The 22,026-nt window shown below is 29.2% G+C and overlaps 2 protein-coding genes and 1 long non-coding RNA gene across 5 annotated transcripts; 2 read left to right on the top strand and 1 right to left on the bottom strand.

The window, feature by feature from the left end:
- The first annotated feature begins 2,317 nt into the window (after positions 1–2,317).
- On the top strand, positions 2,318–9,799 carry LOC112710985 (serine/threonine-protein kinase Nek2). Of its 3 annotated transcripts, none has more exons than XM_025763487.3 (16): positions 2,318–2,718; positions 2,833–2,876; positions 3,537–3,654; positions 3,811–3,877; positions 4,118–4,183; positions 4,357–4,403; positions 4,519–4,564; positions 4,677–4,757; positions 4,850–4,892; positions 5,916–5,965; positions 6,062–6,143; positions 6,240–6,289; positions 6,569–6,642; positions 6,896–6,947; positions 8,082–8,540; positions 8,913–9,799. In XM_025763487.3, exons 3-16 carry the CDS (start codon positions 3,569–3,571, stop codon positions 9,537–9,539), a joined length of 1,830 nt encoding a protein of 609 aa, XP_025619272.1. In that variant the 5' UTR covers positions 2,318–2,718; positions 2,833–2,876; positions 3,537–3,568; the 3' UTR covers positions 9,540–9,799. The 3 variants fall into 3 exon arrangements, with proteins under 3 accessions (XP_025619272.1, XP_025619273.1, XP_025619274.1); XM_025763488.3 differs by having other exon boundaries at positions 2,332–2,718; positions 3,526–3,654; XM_025763489.3 differs by lacking the exon at positions 2,833–2,876 and having other exon boundaries at positions 2,332–2,718.
- Positions 9,800–10,297: 498 nt separating this feature from the next.
- Positions 10,298–10,840, bottom strand: LOC112710986 (uncharacterized). Its single transcript, XR_003157135.2, has 2 exons — positions 10,559–10,840; positions 10,298–10,478 (listed from the first exon to the last, which is right to left on the bottom strand). It is a non-coding gene; the product is annotated as an uncharacterized lncRNA (long non-coding RNA).
- A 5,948-nt stretch (positions 10,841–16,788) lies between these two features.
- On the top strand, positions 16,789–19,649 carry LOC112710983 (uncharacterized). Its single transcript, XM_025763486.3, has 6 exons — positions 16,789–17,082; positions 17,535–17,696; positions 18,302–18,382; positions 18,495–18,620; positions 18,751–18,834; positions 19,271–19,649. The coding sequence occupies exons 1-6, from the start codon at positions 16,983–16,985 to the stop codon at positions 19,348–19,350; spliced, it is 633 nt and encodes a 210-aa protein (XP_025619271.1). The 5' UTR covers positions 16,789–16,982; the 3' UTR covers positions 19,351–19,649.
- The last annotated feature ends 2,377 nt before the right edge of the window (positions 19,650–22,026 follow it).

The raw sequence follows: 22,026 nt of genomic DNA, 5'->3' as shown, positions 1-22,026 counted from the left end.
TAGTGTAATGATGCACTCACCGAATGGCAGATGAAAGGTATGAGTCTTCAGATGCTATCTCTCCATAAATGCACTGACTAATGGCTTATCCAACCTAAACTAGTAATTGTTGAGCCTCGCGAGATGGGCCAGGCCAGCCATCTGGAGGTACAACATGATCCTATCGTCTAACGGCATACCATGTTGCCTCCTCATACTCGTGATACAACGATGGGGATGCATGAGATTGAAAAAATACTATTACAATCATAATACTTTACAAAACAACAATCACCTAAAACAGATAATTTTAATCGAAAAATACTTTAACCAGAATTCTATTAAACTCTCTGAATCCCTTATCTGACATGCAGTTGTGATTTGAATACTCTAACACACTGCTATTCTTATATCAATGCTATAACCATTATTCGAGATTTACATATTCTAACAATTGTAATATTTAAGTTCTAAAAGGCTCAATATCATTAAGCAACTTCTAACACACTATTATCCCTAAATCAAATCTATAACTACTACTTGAAATTTAGACATTCTAATCATTCTAATAATCAAGTTCTAACTGATTTAATATCGCTAAATCATAGTTTATTTCTTGCAGAAAATAAAAAATATTTACTAACATCTTCATGCAGGCTACCAGCAATATGCGCGACTCCATCTAATCGATAGATTCGATTTGGGTCGTCTTCCATTTCTGCGGTATCAAACTTGTAGCACGGCCATATTTTCTTTGGATTTTTGGATATGGTGGGGTTGGGAGGTGAAATGTAATTCGAATGAACTAAATTCGAATTCTATATATAGCGGGAATGAGAGTAAATCGAATTAGGGTCATAGATTTACATTGAAACCACCTTATATATAAATCGAATTGTGCTGCTTCGATTTACCATGAATCAAAAACCATGACTTAAATCAACACTACCTGTATCGATTTACTATGAGCGAGCTCAAAACCATTTGCTCCCTTAATAAATCGAAGCTCCCTATTTTAAATTACACTCTTACATGCTAATTCAACGTGCCCTGATTCGATTTACTATTGTTATATGTAATTCGACAATGCCTCATTCGATTTATATAATTACATGCATTAGGGACATATATGTAACATATTTTGATTTGGGTGATTGCTATCATTTTTTCATGCCTTTGATTTATACGGGTGATTTACGCTAAAATAAATGACAAAATAATTATTATTCATTTATTATTTGAGTTATACCAATCTTTTTAATTCATAATAATATTCTCTTTTGCAAAAATTAAAGATTATTTAATCCTATAAGACAATATTATTTTGAATAAAAAATTATCAGTGAAATTATATGATTAAATTTTTTTATTAAATTTAATTAAATTAATCTTATAATTTATTGACATAATAAAAATAGACTAAAAAAAGAGAAGACATATAAGAAGAACAAAAAAAATAGTTAAATTTGATTAAAAAAATAATTTGTTTATCTAATATTTTTAAAAAATTATTCTATCTTTAAAAGTGAATAATTAAGGTCTATTTTATTATAATTTTTTAATTATATTAAGTGTAACAAAACTTAGTTATTAAATAGTTATCGATATAAAATAAATATTAAAAATAAATTGAACAATATATAAAAAATATTAGAAGATTATCATAATTTATTATTTTGGGTTATTAGTTAATCATCAATGTTTAAAATTATGAAATAAAATATGTTATTAGACTATTATTAAATTAAAAGAATTTGACTACTAAAATTAAGTTGATGATTAAATGATAATAAAAAATAATAAATTTTAATCTTTTAATATTTTTCATATATAAATGTATAATAATTAATTTAATGACTAATTTCAATATGAATATATGAATATAGCATTTTGATTACTTTTTTTACTATGAGTGGTATAGTCTTTTATAAAAATAAACCAAGAATGAATTGATTATTTATTTGTTCTTTTATATTATAAAATTTCAATTTGTACTTACCTAACTATTATCTCAACTCCTTAAGAAAGAATAGTTGATAATAGTAATAAAAAAATTCGAAATATATCTTACGTGACTACATGTTTATGATTTGAATTTTTTTTTTAAGTAAACAATTTGTAAGTATTCAATAAATCTAAACTTGTGTTAAGATATTGATTGACATTTAATCGATATTAAATCCATTTAAACACTTTTTTGAGGCATAAAATAATTAAGTAAAACATTTGTCTAATGAAATAATAAAAGGAAAAGAAAAAAGAGAAAGGAATAATGGGTCTCCGGTCTCTAACCTATCAATGTCATTGATATTTTGATTATTTTCCCTCACCCACTTACAGGACGGTGGTTTCGGGTATCAAATATCAACACTCTCTCTCGCACATGACAGAGACACCAATTACAGTAATAAAAAAGTTATAAATAATATTTTTTTATTACTGCAAATGCAGAGTAGGAAAGAGTTCAAGTTGAAGTACTACGATTAATATTTATTATCTCTCTCTCTCTCTCTCTCTCTCTCTCTCTCTCTCTGGATTTTGTCATTTTGTTACTTTGAAGAAGAAGAAAGAAGAAGAAAATGGCGAAGGAGCTTCTTCTCCAACTCCGAGTGCTGCTGCTTCTTCTTCCTGAACAACGCTGTCGTTTTGCAATTTCTCTTCTACCTCACTTCGTCGCATTCTCTCTCTGAACCCTTTTCTTTCTCTCCTTCCTTTGGATCCATTCAACTTCTTTCTCAGGTACAGTTCTTTTCTCTCTCTTCTCCAACTACAAATTCCTCTCCGTTTTCACTGTTTTACCGTTTTCAACTTCCACATTCCCGTAACCGTTACTATTTTCGTTTTTCTTGCTAGATTTACGGTGCATTCTGTTAAGTTTTCGGCATTGTAGTGGAAAGGTGAGGAAGCAAAGTAGCATGCTTAGTGAAACTGATCTCAGTGCTTGTTTTTTCTTCGAACGCAAATTCTCAGCGGTTTCTAGTGTCTGTTTAGATTTCTAGCTAATAAATGGATATATGTAATTTTTGCTGTTGGAACCTGCTTTTAAGTTATTGCTAATTACTAGTAATCAGTAAATTAGTGCTTTGGTTATTCATCTTTGTGCATAACTTCATGTGATCCATGTTACTTGAATCTTACACTAAGATCTGTATCATGTGTGAATTTGTTATAGTGAATGTTACTAAACCTTGTTTACTTGTTGATTAGGTAGTTTTGAAAAAAAAAATGTATAATTAGAAAGAGAAATTTTCTTTTTTTTTTTAAATAGGATTAGTAATTGTTGGTTTCTTTCATAATCACCACTGCTTTCAATTGTAAATTTCTGCGTAAGAAAGGAGAAAGGGAGAGAAAAGGTTAACTTGTAAGCATCTGCAATTTTCTTGAGTTACTTTGCTGCCATTGTAATCCTCCTTATTTGTCACTTAGTTGCATTGCAATAGTTGTCAAGTTTCAAGTACTGTTATTTACTTACTCCGTTCAACTCATCCTGTTTCTTCAGACGTTTCTATGTAATATTTTTGTAAGGATCAAACATGCTTGACTTAGTTTGTACCCAGGAGAAGGAATTATCTTATTATTAACTGATGACATGGAGCAGTATGATATACTTGAGCAAATTGGCAAAGGTGCTTTCGGTTCTGCGCTTCTCGTGAGACATAAGCATGAGAAGAAAAAGTGAGGATGGAACCTACCTTAACTCTTGCTTTCTTTCCCTTTTTTTGCTCTTTGGGTCGGTTTGATTGTTTCTGTTCATTTGTGCACTTTAATTGACACTGTTTTTCATAAATAATTGTTAACGGTGTCATTGAACTTTGTCTTTTGACTGGTTAGATATGTACTCAAGAAGATTCGCCTTGCACGCCAAACGGAGCGAACTCGTAGATCTGCACACCAGGAGGTTAGAGCTTCAAATAATATTTGGACAAGTTGATTAACTAATTGTCTTTGTCGTTTTTTGTTATCTAAAATCTTATTTAGCCTTCATTTTTGGCTGCATGATTCACAGTGCTTTATGTAGTTTCTAGACTTATTTCAGTTGCTTATAGACTTAACAATTTTAGCTGTAAATGACTTCTGTTGACTCAATGTGAAGTTATGATCTCGGATTCTAATTTACCTATTTTTAATGCTTGTGTAGATGGAGCTTATTTCTAAATTTCGAAACCCATTTATTGTGGAGTATAAAGATTCATGGGTAGAAAAGGTATGCAGTTCCTAATATTTACTTCATCTTTCATCTCCTACATCGCTGGATTCAGTATAAGCTTGCCATCATAAGCTCCTATGGCAACATTGCCAGGAAATTTACTGGCCTTTGTATCATAAAATCCTCAAGGGAGTTTAACTCTTAACCTACTTTTGCTTCTTCTTTCTCAGGGTTGCTATGTCTGCATTATCATAGGTTACTGTGAGGGTGGGGATATGTACGTCTCTTTTATCTAGTTTCCTCTAGCATTGTTATGGTTTTATGTTCTTTCAGCTTTTATAAATTGGAGAATGAACATTTTTTTGAAAAAGATAATCATTGATGAAACACAGGGCGGAAGCTATAAAGAAAGCTAATGGTTTGCTGTTCCCAGAGGAGGTTGTTTATTCATTTCTTTTTCTAAAAGAAAAGATCCTTTTTCCTTGCAGATATTGTTATTACTTTTCTTTGAACAAGAATAATGATAACATTTCTGATTATTTGTTTGCAGAAACTCTGTAAGTGGCTTGTTCAACTTCTTATGGCACTTGACTATTTGCACATGAACCACATTCTTCATCGTGATGTCAAGGTTGGTGGACCACTTCTCTTTGTAGGAGTTTCTATATCTATTTTCGGCTAAATTTTATTAAACGTTATACTAATCAGAAATGATTCCATCAGTGTTCAAATATATTCTTGACAAAAGATCAAGACATACGTCTCGGTAAGTTATTCTAATGTTTGTTTGATAAGGCTGTTATTGCTAGCAAATACTGTTACTTTTGGTTCTGAATCTTCCTGAAGGTTAAAATTTGGCTCAAAAGTTATCAGTGTTGAGCACAGGCACGGACCTATGCATAATTGTGAGGGGGCACTTGCCCCCACTCTCCTTTCATATTTTTTAACAAAAAAAAAAATTATATATATATATATATATAAAATATGCCTCCATTTTAAATTTTAAATAACCCCACTACAAATAAACAAAGTTCAACTGTTTAAAATTTTAAATCTATTTTATCTTTCTATTATTTTGACTATTAGTTAACATAATCAAATTTAGTCTTCTTCTATTCTGAAATCTCAGGCGTCATTCATTTATTCTTTTAAACCCTCTTCTTAGTTTCATATTTTCAACCTTTTTTCTATTCTTTATCTAGTGGTCATTTTCTCTTTATCAAAAGGTAAATTTTAAATTCTCTATTTTATTTTATATAGCTCTCTGACTCTATTTATTTTTCAATTTCATTGTTTCTTTTTTAATATTTTCAATTGCAAATTTTAATTCAAACAATTATAGTTTAGGTATTAATCTATTTTTTATTCTCTTTATAAATTTATATATTTTATTTTATTCTCAATTTAATGATCCTTATTATTTATTAGTTTATCTTTCATTCTATTCTATTATATGTAATTATATATGTTGCATATAAATTTTTAAAGTGAATTGATCAATTTACTAATTTAAAATATATTTTCTTTTTAGAAATAATAATGAAAAAATATTTCAAAAGAAAGCTACCACTATAATCTGAAATCACTCCATCAGTCTCTTCTAATAAAAAGTTCTTAAAATTGAAGCAAAAAAAGTTAGCGGCTAATGTAATTTTTGGTTTTTTTTGTATTCGAATAATTAATGTACATTTAATATTTTTAAATTTAAATTAATATATCTTTTGATAATAATGTGTATTATTTTTGCCCCCCTAATATAAATTTTCTGGGTCCGTCACTGGTTGAGCAGGTGATTTTGGACTTGCCAAAATGTTGACTTCTGATGATCTTGCTTCCTCTGTAAGAAATGTGTAACCTATGAGTTAAACTTTCTACATTATTGTAACTTGGCTTGATTACATGCAATCGTCACTGAGTAATTGTCTTGTAATGTAGGTTGTTGGAACTCCTAGCTACATGTGCCCCGAGCTCCTAGCTGATATACCTTATGGTTCCAAATCGGATATTTGGTCCCTGGGTATGTATTTATTATATGGCATTTGCTCATTGATTAAAGTTTTCTGTTATTGGTTTCTTTCTATATGTGTTATGATCTCTGAAATCGGTTATTCAGGATGTTGTATATATGAAATGACATCACTCAAGCCTGCATTTAAAGCATTTGTAAGTTTCTCTCTGAATTTAATTGTTACTTTTTCTGTATCTTTTCTTTTCTTTTGATTTGTATTCCATATGTTCCTTGGTAGGGATGGCATTTTTGTTAATTGATCTGCTCTCCTTAATCATACTTTTGATGTTTATATATGTTAACAATGTAGCACTTATCTAGCTGCATTTTTTCCATATTATCTCTGAAATAATTAAACGTGCACATATCTATTTTCATATCTTTCTGCAAGTTCACAACTAAAGTATCTAATATCTTTCAATTTCTTTGAATAGGATATACAAGCATTGATTAACAAGATTAATAGGTCCATAGTGGCTCCATTACCAACGAAATATTCTGGTTCATTGTAAGTTCTGATTCTTGCATCCTGTAGTCACTTTTGCTGCTAATCTTTGTCATTTGCACATTTCAGTTTCATGTTTACACACTCAAGTTTTAGCATTTTCAAAAATCTATTACATTGTCAACCAACAGGCAACAGCCATGTATTATCCAGATACTGAGTGGGTTTTGTGTAAATCTATATATTGATGAATTATTTATTTTATGTATTGTTTGCTTGACTATTGATATAGTCATATTTGTTTTGCCCCTTGCAGTCGAAGTCTTGTTAAAAGCATGCTGCGGAAAAATCCAGAGCTTAGGCCCAGTGTATGTATAATACAACTCTAACCAATAACAATCCAAAGTAATGCATTGATGCAACATCTAGCATCATATTTCATCCCCGTGTGAATTAAATAAATCTTAGAACAGAAATAGTCATTCTGTTATGATGCACAAAACAATTAAACATGCAATGAAATTTATCAGGTACGATTAGGTATTCTGATTTACTGTATTAAGTTGTGTTTTTCTTGACTCTGCTTGGAATGTGCGAAACATGAATTAATAGGATATATCCCTTTCTAGTTAGCCACTAGTTGGGTTGATGTTGTATCTAAGAAACAAGCATTTCCATGTTATTTGACTGAATTTTCATGCACTATCAGTGTATGAGTTTTACACTAACAACCGATTGTGCATTGCCACAATGGCAGAAGTAACTAATTTTCAAACCTACTATTTAAAAGGTCATCTAAACACAGATCTGATTGGATGACCGTTTAAAGAGTTCTGCTGTTTGCATCATAAAATATTTTTAGCTGAGAGGTCAAAAGGGATCTTGAAGTAACATTTGGTTGCAAAGGGTTCTTACGTAACCTCTTTTTTACCTTTAAAAAAATGTATTTTTAGCACATTGTTGCTCAAAGATTATGCCTATGAAAGAAAATACCCATGCTTATTAATTTTGAATGGAGAAAATGTTCCATTTTGCTTTAGGTTTCGACATATACTTTGTGGCTGCCACTTTGATGTTTATAGTTCAGCTTCATTCACAAATTATCTAACAGTCCATTATTCTCATGTAACACTATTTCTCTTAGTTGAAACCCACTTACTTATTTTCATAATGTAGCATTGAAGGCTAAACAATCTTGTTTTGACTATTGAAAATTATGCAAATGTACATCATTGAGTGTACTGAATAATCTCTAATCAACTTCTGCTAAAAATCAATATTGATTTCTTGTGTGGCAGTGCAGCTGCCTACATGACTGTAACAATTTTTGTCATGCTTGTGATCTCGTACTCCCTTTTGTAGAATGTCTTGTTAGTTGCTTAATTATTTGTCTCTCTACAAATGTCTTGTAGCAGATATTCCGCAACGTGCTTAACCACCATATTTTATCTGATCTGTCATGTGAACCTATTTTCTCAATTGATTTGTACCTCTGGTGGCAGGCTGCAGAGCTGCTTGGGCACCCACATCTTCAACCATATGTTCTTAAGATTCATCTCAAAATTAATAGCCCCAGGCAAAATTCATTACCAGTCCAATGGCCAGAATCCAAGTACATGAAGAAAACCAGATTCTTGGAGCGGAAAGATGAACATGTTTCTATCTATAGGGATAAAAGGCGTTCTTTTAGCAATGATCGGACTCTAAACCCTAGTGTTTCTGGAGCTGATCAAGATTCTGTATGTTCCACCCTAGAAATAGATTGTACTCCTGATGATTTAAATCAGAGGTTAGCAGAGTTGAGTGTCAGAGGTAGCCATGGAATGAAGTCAATCCATAAGCCTGTTCTCTCCAGAACTTCTAGTATGGCTAAGATTCCCAGGATCAGTCATGCAAAACTTTCTTCTACCAACAAGAAATTAATGGAACCCACAAAGGATCTTAAGGCAGGAAGGCAATCTGTAAGTCCTCCACTTTCTTTAGTATCTTTTTCCAAATGAAACTAGCTTATAAAAGGTGAACAAAAATAATGTCAAGAATTATTGATGGCTGTTCCGTTTTTAAATTCTCTGGTTGGAATTTCTTATCTTTAGTTAGTCTTGTATCTAAAGTGGATAAATAATCATATCCTAAAAAAGTTTTGCTTTAGTTATTTAACAAAACCAACATCATTTCACAATTGTGGAGATTCTACTATATGATGTTTGTGTATATTATCTTCTAATACTAAAAGGTAGGAAGCAGCTTCTTAATATTTGTAAATATTCTAATGAAACTCGCTGTATCTGAAAAAGTACATTGCTTAGCTGATTTCCTTAAGTTTGTGGTTACAGCTTCCTGCTTCAAACAATTCCACAAAATCTACCCAAACAAATCGCAGAGCATCCTTTCCACTGCCATCAAAGGGTACTCAGAAGCCTCCTCACAGGCCTAGTAGTATTGGTTTGCTTAGCCATGTATCTTCACCAGATATTTCAGTCAACTCTCCCCGAATTGATAAGATAGCTGAATTCCCATTAGCATCATATGAAGATCCACTGTTCCGATTCAACAGATCATCAACTGTGATTGACAAATGCACAATAGATGTATATGATAAAGCCTCTGTTAGGGCTTGTAATGCTGATACTTGGCAAGGAATCAAGCGCAGCATGTTGAAGGAAAACGACGAGGACAAAAAAAGTGGTTCATCTGATCAAAATGCAACAGCAGGTGCATCGAGTCACACCTCTTCGGATCTGCGCCGCCGACAGTTTGATACTTCATCGTACCAACAGAGGGCCGAAGCCTTGGAAGGGCTGCTTGAATTCAGTGCAAGATTGCTGCAGCAGGCAAGGTATGATGAACTCGGGGTTTTGTTGAAACCATTTGGGCCTGAGAAGGTTTCCCCAAGGGAAACTGCAATCTGGTTGAGTAAGAGCTTCAAAGAGAACACATTCAACCCTGAAGAATCCCCGTAAAATTGCCGTATATGCACTCTAATCATGTTTGTAGTGTTCAGTGCATCTTTTCTCACACGGGAGCCTATTTAGCGGTTTAGCCAGTTGAGTTTTTGTAGAAATTCGCATATCCTCTGTTTAGCCTTTTTTTTTCTTTTTTTTGTGAAAGAGTTAATGATGATTAGAAGTGATGAATGAAGCAGACGATAGATATTTCATGGTAACATTACTTGTGGAACTAGTTTATGTTGTTCAATGTTCATAGTAGATATTTTCCAATATATTAATGTTAGCTCTGTCATATTTGAATTGCTATTTTGATTATTTGAGCAGATGTGAAACTGAGGCAAGTAAAATTGCCTGCATTTAGACATATGACATACCTGTCATAACATAGCTTTTTGGATCAATCAAATTCACCCCGTTATGAGAATCGTTTCTGGATCTTTTCTTTGACATGTCCTACCACATATTATGGCGTGTTGAAGTAAACTTTGCTATCACCATACCACAAGGGGAATAAGAGGAAAAACAAATATTAATCATTATTTAATTGGCTTCAACTCGGTATCTAGAACTTAATGTTGACCATCAAAGCATTAAAAGTAGTTAAAAAAAGAAAAATGTGTCTCGAGTTTCATATCCTGTGGATGCCGTTACTCTTTGTATCTGATTTGTCAATGAATCGAGTGTTAAATACTCCTAAATAAGGTTTCAAGCTCCTATCATATGACCATATTAAAACAATATTAGAGAGAACAAAAAAGAGAAGAAAAAAGTTAGCGGAAAGAAAAGAGGGGGGGGGGTATATTTCTTTAAGAATTATCCACAAGGTTTCACGATTATTGTAGTTTTTAAATAGTTTGTTTATGATAAATAAATATTTACGAAGTAGTTACTCAAATCTGTTGAAGGTGATTGGGCCATATGCAATGGTGGTCCAAAGCTCCTAAAGTGCTCCTGAGTATATGGGACGATAGTTGGAGGTATCTGCAAGTAACTCATTTTAGTAGGGTGTGTAACTTGGAATTAAATGTTACCTGAGATGGTATTGATAGACAAAGGAGAGTTGTTAGCGACCATAGTGGGTAGTTCTCCAATAGGAAATCTGCAACAGGTACCATCCCTGATAGGATGGTTCATTCCCGTTGCCAGAGTTGAGTCCTGCTTGTTGCGCGGGATCCTCTAGTGGGGAACTTCCTACGTGCTCCCCAAGTCAGATCAGGTGTCGGGTTTGGAGGACCTAAATTAAGACCCAGTCAGGTAGATGCAATCCCACCTAGCTCTTGGTCCAAGTCAGGTACGCGCAGTTTTGGGTTTGCACGGACCCTTGTTTTCGCTCTGATGGTATTAGGTCCCGGTTTAGACAAAATAGTTACACTTGTGTCTTTGGATTGTGGTTCTGATTTGTCGTGACCGCGTGTGGGACATATTTCGAATATGATATTTTTCGATATTCGTTCAACATGTCTAATTGTATTTTACTAAAAAATAAAAAATTACTTTCCAGACATGTTTGGACACACCTAAATACCATTACGTGTCAGCATGTCCAGACTTATTCTTAATATGTATTCTTAAAATTAGTTTAAAAATAGTATATATTACTAATTATTAAAATAAAAAATATTTTAAATATTTTATATGATTGAAAAAGGACATTAAAAATAATTGAAAAATTAATTTATATTTTAATATCAATAAAATATCAAAATATTATTATAATTTATCTAAAACTTATTTTATATGTTATATATATGTCGTGTCCTCGTATCTTATAAGAATTTTAAATTCACTTGTTGTGTGTCCCGTATTGTGTCCGTATATAGTCTTAGGTATGAACATAAGTTAAGCGAAAAACTTAAGATGTGTTTGATTTGCATTTTTGTTTTTAGTGTTTTCTGGAATTTGTGAAGGAAAAAGTGAAAATAGTGAAAATAATATAATTTTTTTGTTATTATCTCCTGTTTTTATATCTTTTTTCACAAAATTCTAAAAATACTGAAAATAAAAACAGAAAATAAAAATATAAACTAAATGCACCTTTAAATTCTCGTAGTTGGAAATGGTAAATAACTTGACTTCTTAAGGTAGCATTTGGAAGAGGGACAAAGACTGAGAGATTGAGACTAAGAGACAGAGACTGAGAGACGAGATCGAAATAAATCTCAGTATTATTTTTTGTGTAAAGTGAGAAACAAAGATCGAAATAAAAATAAAGTTCTAATTTAATTTATACGAATGATAAAGTTGGAATTAATTAATTAAAACGAGATATTTTAAGTATAAAATATTATTAAAGTTTTAATTTCTGTCTAAAAAATTTTAGTTTCTTGTATTTTCACTTTTTGAAAATACTAAAATATTAAAATTTTAAGGACAAAAATTAAATTTTAATACCAATCTTTTAAATTAACAAATATGATATTAAATTCTAATTTCCATCTCATTACTTCAAAACAATCGCTACTTAAGAAAACTAAGTTTTAAACTTCTAACTTTCCAAGTAAAATTTGCCTTTGTTAATAGGGTGGTCAGTGATGGTTTATTTGGACATGTCCAAGAATTGAGCGGAGCTTTAAACATTGGACTTGCTTACCTAATTTCCATTGGATTCATAATGGTGATTAATTTTCCATCAAAATTTGTTATAAAAGTCACTGTTTACCTCATATAAGTTAGGTGAATTATATAATAAAAATATAAGTTTACATATTTTTTTTATCAGATAAAAGAGAGATTAAAAATGGTAGAACTTACATTTTAAATAACAATAAAATAATCAAAAATAATTATAAAAAAATTTATACTCTTTCTTTATATAACTCTAATCTGTATAATAGAGTGTTTCTATAAGTTATTACCAAATATTTTCGTAAACATGGTTGGAAATTGAGATATTGATTAAGTGTTTAAAAGATTAAACTATTTATAAAGTAGGGTTGTTAAATATCCAAGTATTTTTTCATCCAAGTTCATCTAAGTAGGCCCAACACCAACAAAAACTACTATCATTAAAAGAGCAGCGTGATTACACGCGCTGCTGCTTCTTTTTCTTCTCCTTCTTCTCACACTCGTTTCTTCTTCTTCTCACGCTCGTTTACGTACGGAGCTTCTTCTTCTTCGCCTTCTTTTTCGCGTTCCTCCTTTTTCGTCTTTTTCGCGTTCATTTTTCTTCACGTGTTTTCTCCTTATTGTCATTCTTTTGTTATTGTTGTTGCTGTATTTTTTTTCTTCCTTCTCTCTGGTGAAGAAGCAGTAGAAGGTGAGGAGGACGAGTTTTGAATTGTGTAGAATAGAAATAAACTGAAATTATATTTAGAATAAGCCGAAAATTAAATTTCAGAATGTAAACTCATTTCAAAATAAGCACAAACTAAATGCATCTTATTTAAATCCAGAATAAATCGAAATTACTTAATGATTGCGACACACAAACAAATGCGAAAACAAACATACAAACAAAATTGAATCATGAACAAAAACACATCCAAATCCATCAAGTGATTTTGCAGCATTATGTGTTTCTTCTTCTTCATTTGATTAGATGAACAAGACAAAAAAAGAAGAACATGACGAGAAGTTTTGAAGAATTTTTTCTTCTTATTTCTTCTTTTTTATTTGATTTTTCTTCTCTTTTTCTTGGTTTTATTCCTCTCAAGATAGTAAAACAAGAAGAATCATAACAAAATAATTCACTCAAAAATAAACCGAAATTATATTTAAAAATGAACTGAAATTATATTTAGAATGAACTGAAATTACTTAATGATTTCAATTCATTCTAAATATAATTTCATTTCACTTCTATATATAATTTTCATTTATTTCTGTTCTGCACAATTTAAAACTCTTTCTCGTCACCTTCTACTACTTCTTTACCAGGGAGAGAAGGAGGAAAATAAAAAAATACAGCAGCAACAACAACAAAAGAATGACAATAAGGAGAAAACACGTGAAGAAGAAGGAACGCAAAAAGGGAGGAGAATGAGGAGGAGGAGAAAGGCGAAGAAGAAGATGATCCGTGCGTAAACGAGTGTGAGAAGAAGAAGAAGAAGAAGAAGAAGAAGAAGAAGAAGAAGAAGAAGAAGAAGAAGGAGAAGACACGTGAAGAAGAAGAAACGCGAAAAAGGGAGGAGAATGAGGAGGAGGAGGAGAAAAGCGAAGAAAAAGAAGATGATCCGTGCGTAAACGAGTGTGAGAAGAAGCTCCACGCGTATGTGAATTTGAACAAGGAGAAGGAGAAGAAGAAGAAGCATGGGGGAGAAGAAGCGAGTGCCTCCAAATTACTTGGATAAACTTAGATGCTAAAATTGCTTGGATATGAAGAATAATTCTTTATAAAGTATATCAAATTTTGTTACTTATTTTATTTCTTTTCATGTGTCGCTTGTAATTTTTGGTATATCTTTTAGGTTTTAATTATGGGAGCCACTAAGATAAACACACCTAAAACGTCTTTTTTTAAAGATCTTTTTTAGAAATTAAAATTTAACATATATAATCGATTAAATCATGTTATTTTTGTCAAAATTAGGCTAGATAAATTGATTTAACCGAAAAACTGGTGAATCAAATTTTGAACTGGTCTAAATTAATATTTTTTATAAAAAAATAACTATAATACCCTTATTATAGAGAATGATTAAAATACTCTTATTATATATATATATATTTTAAATTCTAAATCCTAATCCTACGATAGAAAAATAAAAGACTAAAATTTAGGATTCTCAAAATTAATATATATAATAGAAGTATTTTAGTCATTTTCTATAATAGGGTATTATAGTTATTTTCTATAAAACATAATATTAATTTAGACTAGTTCAAGATTTGATTCACTATTTTTCAATCAAATCAATTTGTCTAGCCTAATTTTGACAAGAATAACATGATTTAATCGATTATATATGTTAAATTTTAATTATTAAAAAATATCTTTATAAAAAAGACGTTTTCAGTATCTTTATCTGAGTAATTCTCTTTAATTATTTGTCCTTAGTATTACTAAACTTTCAATTACGACTTTAGAGTTTAAAGTTTGTAAAAAAAATTTATATTAGATGAAAAAATTTAACTAAGTCTTTACTAGTAGTTATTTTTTTAAAAATAAAAAAATGCAATAATCTTAAAATTAGTCATACACCAAATATAAAATAAATATTTCAAAAGTATTTTATTTTTTAACAAAAAGCAGTTAACAAAAACAAAATCTAATTGAAAATTTTTATTTGAGATAAAAATTTAATTACAAATTTTTAAATTATAAATATGTATTTAAAAGTATGATGAAACTAGAATAAACACAGTAATTAAAGCTCAATGCATTTAATTATAAAGAAGTAACCATGATAAATTTAAGGGAATGAAAAAAATTAAAAATGGTCGGTTTTAACCATTCTATCAATTCAATTTCATTAAAAATAGAAGAATACTCAAAAGCATACAAGTCTGTTAGAAGTTATGAATGTACTCTAGTCTCTACCTTAGTTCTTAAACACCAATTCGTGGACTTGATTCGTTTTAATTAACTACCAATTGCAGTTTAGTTTACCTCATTAATACGTAGTAGTTAGTCCTCCTTTGAAAGCTTCTCTGTCCCTAATTTTCTCTCAGATTGACTAATTGCCACATCGTTTTATGAATTTAAAAACAAATTAAAGATGTCTGTGCTTACTTTCAACTCTTCTAGATGAGAAATATAATGTAAGTCCTAAGTTTTTTCTAAACGGGCAGCAGGAGAATAAATTTAGTGATGAAAATTGTGGCAGTTATTTTCCGTTATCATTAATGTATTACTATTTGGTTAGCTATTTCTCGCTCCTGTCCATAGGCGACAACTGACAATTTTCTGTCTTTTATTTTTTCAATTTAATCGTGACTTCATTGCTCAATATATATACCAAATCGGTCTCTAATAAATTTTTGGCCATTTCTAACTTTTTTTTATTTTGTTAGATAAATCAAACTTTATACTAAATTTTGATAAAAAAAAATTAAACAAATTAATCTCGATTATTATTTAATAAAAAATATAACAATTCTTAAAAAATTTTAAAATTTTTTTTCATAAGATTAAAGAATTTTGGTAGGTAAATAATGACTTTTGTGAATAATGTAAATAATATACCGTGAGGGCTGCTTTATCTAATTAAGTGATTATAATAGGTCCGATGTAGTGGGAGGGGGAGTATAGACCTTGGCTCCCTTAATTTTTTGAAACAAAAATTAATAGTAGTGACTCGTGAGTTTATATTATATATAATTTTATTTTGTATTTGAAAGATAGGGTAAGTAGTTACCTTGTACTAATAATTAATTGTTAAGCACATTTAATGTCAAATTTATAAGTAAAAATCTAACTCAAATATTATCTATGTTTAATAACCAGAAAATTAAGTGGCAATATCCCATAAAAAAAATTAGAAAATATATTATCACTAATTATTTTTTAATTGGATAAAATTTTCTAATCTTTAAATTTGTGAGCTTCCTGCATCACTTTACTATGTCACTTTCTAAAACATGTGAACCTCAAACATTATAAATTTTATGTTCTGTGTTAATCATGTTAAATTGAATAACTTGTATATAATTCAAGAGATATGCCAAGGATTAATAGAAACATGAAAGTCTTTAATGTATTTTTGTATTAATCGTTTGATTTGTTTAGTATTAATTCTCTTTATTTTAACTGTTATAACTGAGAGATTATTTTAACTATGAATATTATAAAAAATAAATTTATAAACAAAATAAAAAATAAATTTTTTATTTAATTGTCTGTTGATTTATATTAAAAAAATTGTTAAAAAATTTGACATGAATTTTATTATTCATAAATTTTGTAGTATGAAAGATCGTCATATATATTTTTTATATTTTAACATATATGTTCTATCAGTATATTTTTGTAAAGTATTTTAGATTATATAATTTATTTGTATAAATTTTAATTTGTATTATGTATATTTTTGAACTTCTTTAAATAATTTTTTATATATGCACATAGACATAAGATCTTGCGAATATAATTTAAAATAACTCATTCGGAATTTGAAAACTTACTTAATATATTATAATTAATTAATAATCGCATTTATCGGTAATTATTTGCAACCTTTATTTTTTTTTAAATGCGGTAACTTTGGGGACGAAAAAATAATGATGCCCAAAGCCATGTAGAGAAAAAAATAGATAAGAAAATGATAGCGTAGATGACTGGTAAAGCGTGTTTTAAATTCTAATCCCAAAAATAATAATAAACATAGTTAAAAGTCCGCTCTATGTGGAACACGAGGATTTGGCCACGCATTAATCTACCACCTTCATATTTATAAGAACATTTTCAAATCCCTCCTTCAAATCATAAACCCTCCTCTACCTATATACTATATACTACTTCCAAATTCCAAAGACACTGCTGTTATTGCTTATTGCTTATTACTTGGTATATAAAAAATGGATTACTACTTGTGTAGGTGTTTAGGCCTTACTACTATACTTTTCATGGCGCTGCTTCCTATTATTGCCAAAGCTGATCTTGAAGATGATATTCTTGGTGCTTAACTCAACTACATACTCTTTCCCCTTCCCCTTCCCTCTTTATTTTATTTTATCTTCTTTTCTTAACACTTTACCTTTTGAATTTAGAGGGGAATTACTTGAAGTCCCTTTTTAATATTTAAAATAATATATATATATTTCTGTTAGAATAACATGTTCTCATGTAAATTTACCCATGAAAAAAACTGTTTTTATATTTATTCTTGAAACATACATAATTATAATTTAGCACAAGTTATTGTTTTCGATTAACAGTTAGTTAACAAATTTATTAATGTCAAAAGAAAGTCTAAATACACTAATAAAATACTGGTATAAATACAATATTAACTAAAAATATTAGTCAGTATAAATAAATATTACTGGCATGAGCTTTTCTCATATAGTAATGAATAGTAGTTATTTATTAACCGTGAGAATACATGTATATGGATTATATCATTGCAGGGAAGATCTGTGATGAAGTGGAATGTGGGAAGGGAAAGTGCGTAGCAAACACGAGTTACCCATTAAACTTCATATGTGAATGTGATAATGGTTGGAAGCGGACTCGGGACAGTGACAATGATACAGATGGCAATAGCTTTCTCCCATGTGTCATCCCTCAATGTACTCTACTAATCCATCTTACATTTAAAAAAAAAAAAAATTTCATGTCTTTTGATTTATATTCTTATTTTTTAAATATATTTTGCTTTTTAAGATTTTATGAAAAAATAAAGGAGTGAAAATAATATATTTTTTAAATTAGTTTTTTTTTTTTTTTGCAAAATCTCAAAAATAAAAAATAATAAAAAAAATAAATCACAAATAAAATATATTTAATGACTTTACTTATTAGAATAAAGTTTCAAAATTACTTTAATCAAATTATTAAATTGGCTGTATATATTAGACCGGTGATGTTGCTAATACAATTTTCTCAAATAATTATTACATTGATAGCATTATGTGTTTTAAATAGTGTTAAATAATAATATCAATTAGTTTTAAGTTGGCCAAAAATAGTCAACTCACTTATTCGATTAAGTATTTAAAATTTGAATTTTGTCTTGTTATATGCAGTAATTTATTAGTTATTTTTAAATAAAATTTAAATTCGTGATAAATTAATCTTTAATCGGTCAAACTGAAAAGAATAGTTTAAAAAAAAAGCAGCCTAGTATGTTGAATTAGTGTTTCCAATCTATTCTATTAATATATTATATATGCAGGTAGTATGAACTACGGTTGCCAGTCAGCACCCCCTCCAGTTCCAGAGAAGAGTGTACCACACAATTTCTCAGCTTTTGATCGTAAGTATAATTAATACTATTATTGGGTTGATTTAATTTCATCTTTCTAACTTCTAATAACGATATATTTAATATAAAAATGTGCATTATGTATGTGTAATGTGTGATATAGCGTGCTATTGGGCATACTGCGGGGAAGGTAGCTGCCAGAAGAACAAGACTCATACATACAGATGTGAATGCAATCCCAACACTTTCAATCTTCTAAACATCTCTGTTTTCCCTTGCTACAGTGCATGTAAGCAATTAATTAGTTAAATAATTAATTAAGGATCCAAATCAAACTTTCTTTCTTTAAGGCATAGGAAAATTAGAACAATATTGATATAAAGTGATTCAGTTTCCATTTTGGCCTTGCTATTGTTAAGGTACTATTGGATCTAACTGTTCCAAACTCGGAATCAAAGTTGAAGATTCAACCGCTGCTGGCACTAATGGTGGAAGTAGTCAAGGTGAGATTCACATGTTTTTTTTTGCTAATTACTTAAATTATATATACACAAAAAATTAATCATAAAAAAGTCATCGAATTAATTATTAAATATTGGTGTACAAAAATATTTTATATGTATTAAAAATTATTTACTAAATCTATTATTATTTATTTTTGTATATATATAGATATTAATTTATATATTTTTTAATTAAATAATTAATTATTAAAATAATCAAACCTGCTATAGTAAAAATAATCAAATCTATATTAGGTCAATAATCAAACCGTTTTTTAATAACGATATTAGATGTACATTAAAATTAACTACCAAATTCAATCATTAATATATAATATATATTAAAATATAAAATATACATAAAAAATAAGTTAAAATATAGATATATTTTTGAATCTGAAGCTTCGTTTCTTTTGGCATTATTTTGTTCCTCCAGCAAGCTTAGTGGTTCCGTGGGGAAGTTTGGGTTGGATAGTTACGTTGTTGATCTCCAGCGGTTTGGTTATGTGGAGCTAGGAATTTTGATGGGCCAGATTATTACTTTGTTGAGTTATTATTGTTGTATATGATTGTTGTCCACACTTTTTTTTTTCTTTTCTTTATTTATGTTGAATAATACACTAGTGATAGACTCATTGGTCAGTGGTTGTGTATTATAATAGTCGATTAATTGGTGATTATTTTGTGTGGGAATAAAGCCAGTGTTTAGCAACACACCAAAAAAGAAAAAAGAAGCCAGTGTTGGGTCATTGCTATGAGATGACTTATGTAAACTACACTGTAATGCACATTATTATTATCGTGGTTATTGTTTAGATTTTGATGTTGGAAGACATAGATTTAGCTCACTCTTCTATTATTGAGATGAAATAAGTGTAATAATCCGTATTATACACGTGATAAGATTGAAATTAAAATTTTAAGTTGTTTTGTTAAGATTAATTTGAATCATAATAATTTGATTAATAAAAAAGTAACATATTATGTATTGTTTGCTTTTTCTTAATCTAGTGTTAAGTGTATTAACTCTAATAGTTACTAATTGGTTTTAGTAGTCTATCTTTTTTAATAAATCCGACATATATGTTCAATATGACCAAAAGTAATCTAGTAATACTTAGACCCACCAATAAATTTTTATATGTTATTTTACTGTTAAGTAAGGACATATCAAAATCAACTCAAAATGAACAACAGATTATTAGAAAATCCTAATGTACAAAGTTCTCCAATAAATAATAAAAAATTTAAACCCACTAAAAAATAACTCAACACTTTCTTTTGATACCTACAAAACATATACTTGAAACAATATTATATCAATGTTAGTATATAATTTTACGATCATCGACCATATTTACTATACGTGACTCTTTCTTAAAAGTTATTCTACACACGTGTGTAGTCGGAAGATAAATTTCGCTTGATTCATTAATCAAAAAATTTGAGAAGATATAGACCTTCCCCTCGATAAGTTCATTCTCAAACATTATTTTTGTCAAATAATTTTTTATTAAACAATGAATTTTATCACACTATAAAACAAATTAAATATAAAAGCTATTAGCACTTATAAAGCTATTAAATCGCACTGTCTTTGATTCGTGTCGCACTGTCTTTGATTCGTGCAATGGTTTACTTATTAAATAAACTTAAAATATGAACAAAAAATATTTTTAAACTGGACCTAGCATCACTTGAAAGAATCATGAAAAATAATCAACTAATCTTATCATCTATGAGAACAATTTTTATGTAAGTCGTCTTGCTCTTATCAAATTTAGATGGAACTTTCCATAACCTTATAATTCTTACACTTATTTTCCAAACTTTTTCATCACATAATCTACCATAGGTAATACTATTGATAGAATCGTAGTTAATAGCCATTAGATATGAAGAATAAAAAACAGAAGAAGAACTAGTGGTGCATCAGTCAACTTGATATCTAAGAAAAAATGATGAGATAAAATCATAATACAGCTCTAAAATAAAAGCTTAAATTAGACCATAATATCATTGCACAACACAAATTGAAAGTAATTTTACACTACAATATACCATAAACAGGTAAATGACTTAAATTTAAATACGAAACTTTTCTTATTTATACATATATGATAACACCATGGTCTATAAATACTTCATGGATAACATATCATATGTAGCCCCGAATGATGAGCACGGGAGTTGGAGAGTGTGGTGGTTTGTATCCACTATAGTTGCTTTCTTGCAACGACACCTCATAGAAAGAAAAAGAATTGTTGTAAAAAAGAGTAATTGGTAAACAACTGATATTTTCTTCTAGCATACATGGTCTTTTATAGTTGTAAAATAAAAATGGAAGGAATAAAATTTTGTATTTTTATATTAGGAATAGAATTTGATTTTTATCCTAATAAAATTATTATTATTTATTATTATCTACTTAATATACTAAAACTGGGTTTTCCCCCAACTAATAACGGTGACGTGTCACTCTCTCGTGAGTCCGTTTTTCCTCCAAAACGAATAAAATTTTTCATCTATTCTAAATTATTTATTATAATTATATTATTATATTATATTTAATATTTAATAAATAATATATAATTATACTAATTTAAGAACATATCTTCATTATAATTATATCAAATCAATATTTAATGCACTATTAAACTACTTATCAATTATAATGCGTAATTACTATACATAATAACAAATTGCCTTAATAGTAATTAATTTACATATTTATTTTTGTTTTACTAAGGTCTATAAATAATGTTTTTCTATCGTACATACATCTAAATTTGAGAGTCAGTTCATAATTTTATATTTAGTATTTTTTTTACTACTTCATAAAATAAGAATGTATTCTTCATTTTTTATTGAAGTTGATCCTTTTAAGGTACAATTATAATTTTTTATAATATTTTTCATATACACATTCTATTATATTATTCTTTTAATAATTTATTAATTGTTGTTACTCTAAGTTGTTCTTATTGTCTAATGTTCCAGTTCAACTGTCTTTTACCACAATTGTTTACAATGTATCACATCTATAAAATACCTCATCGAGTTGTCTTCACTGATTCAGATTCCAACTACATAGATGTAAGCGTTCAAAGAAGGGGCAATAATCTCTACTTTACCGAATGATTGTTGGATCTACTCACCTATTATGACCAACCTAATGGAATGTGGTTAAAG

Source organism: Arachis hypogaea, chromosome 9, assembly GCF_003086295.3.
Source record: "Arachis hypogaea cultivar Tifrunner chromosome 9, arahy.Tifrunner.gnm2.J5K5, whole genome shotgun sequence".
Classification (NCBI taxonomy): Eukaryota; Viridiplantae; Streptophyta; class Magnoliopsida; order Fabales; family Fabaceae; genus Arachis; species Arachis hypogaea.
This window is presented reverse-complemented; position numbering and strand designations above follow the sequence as displayed.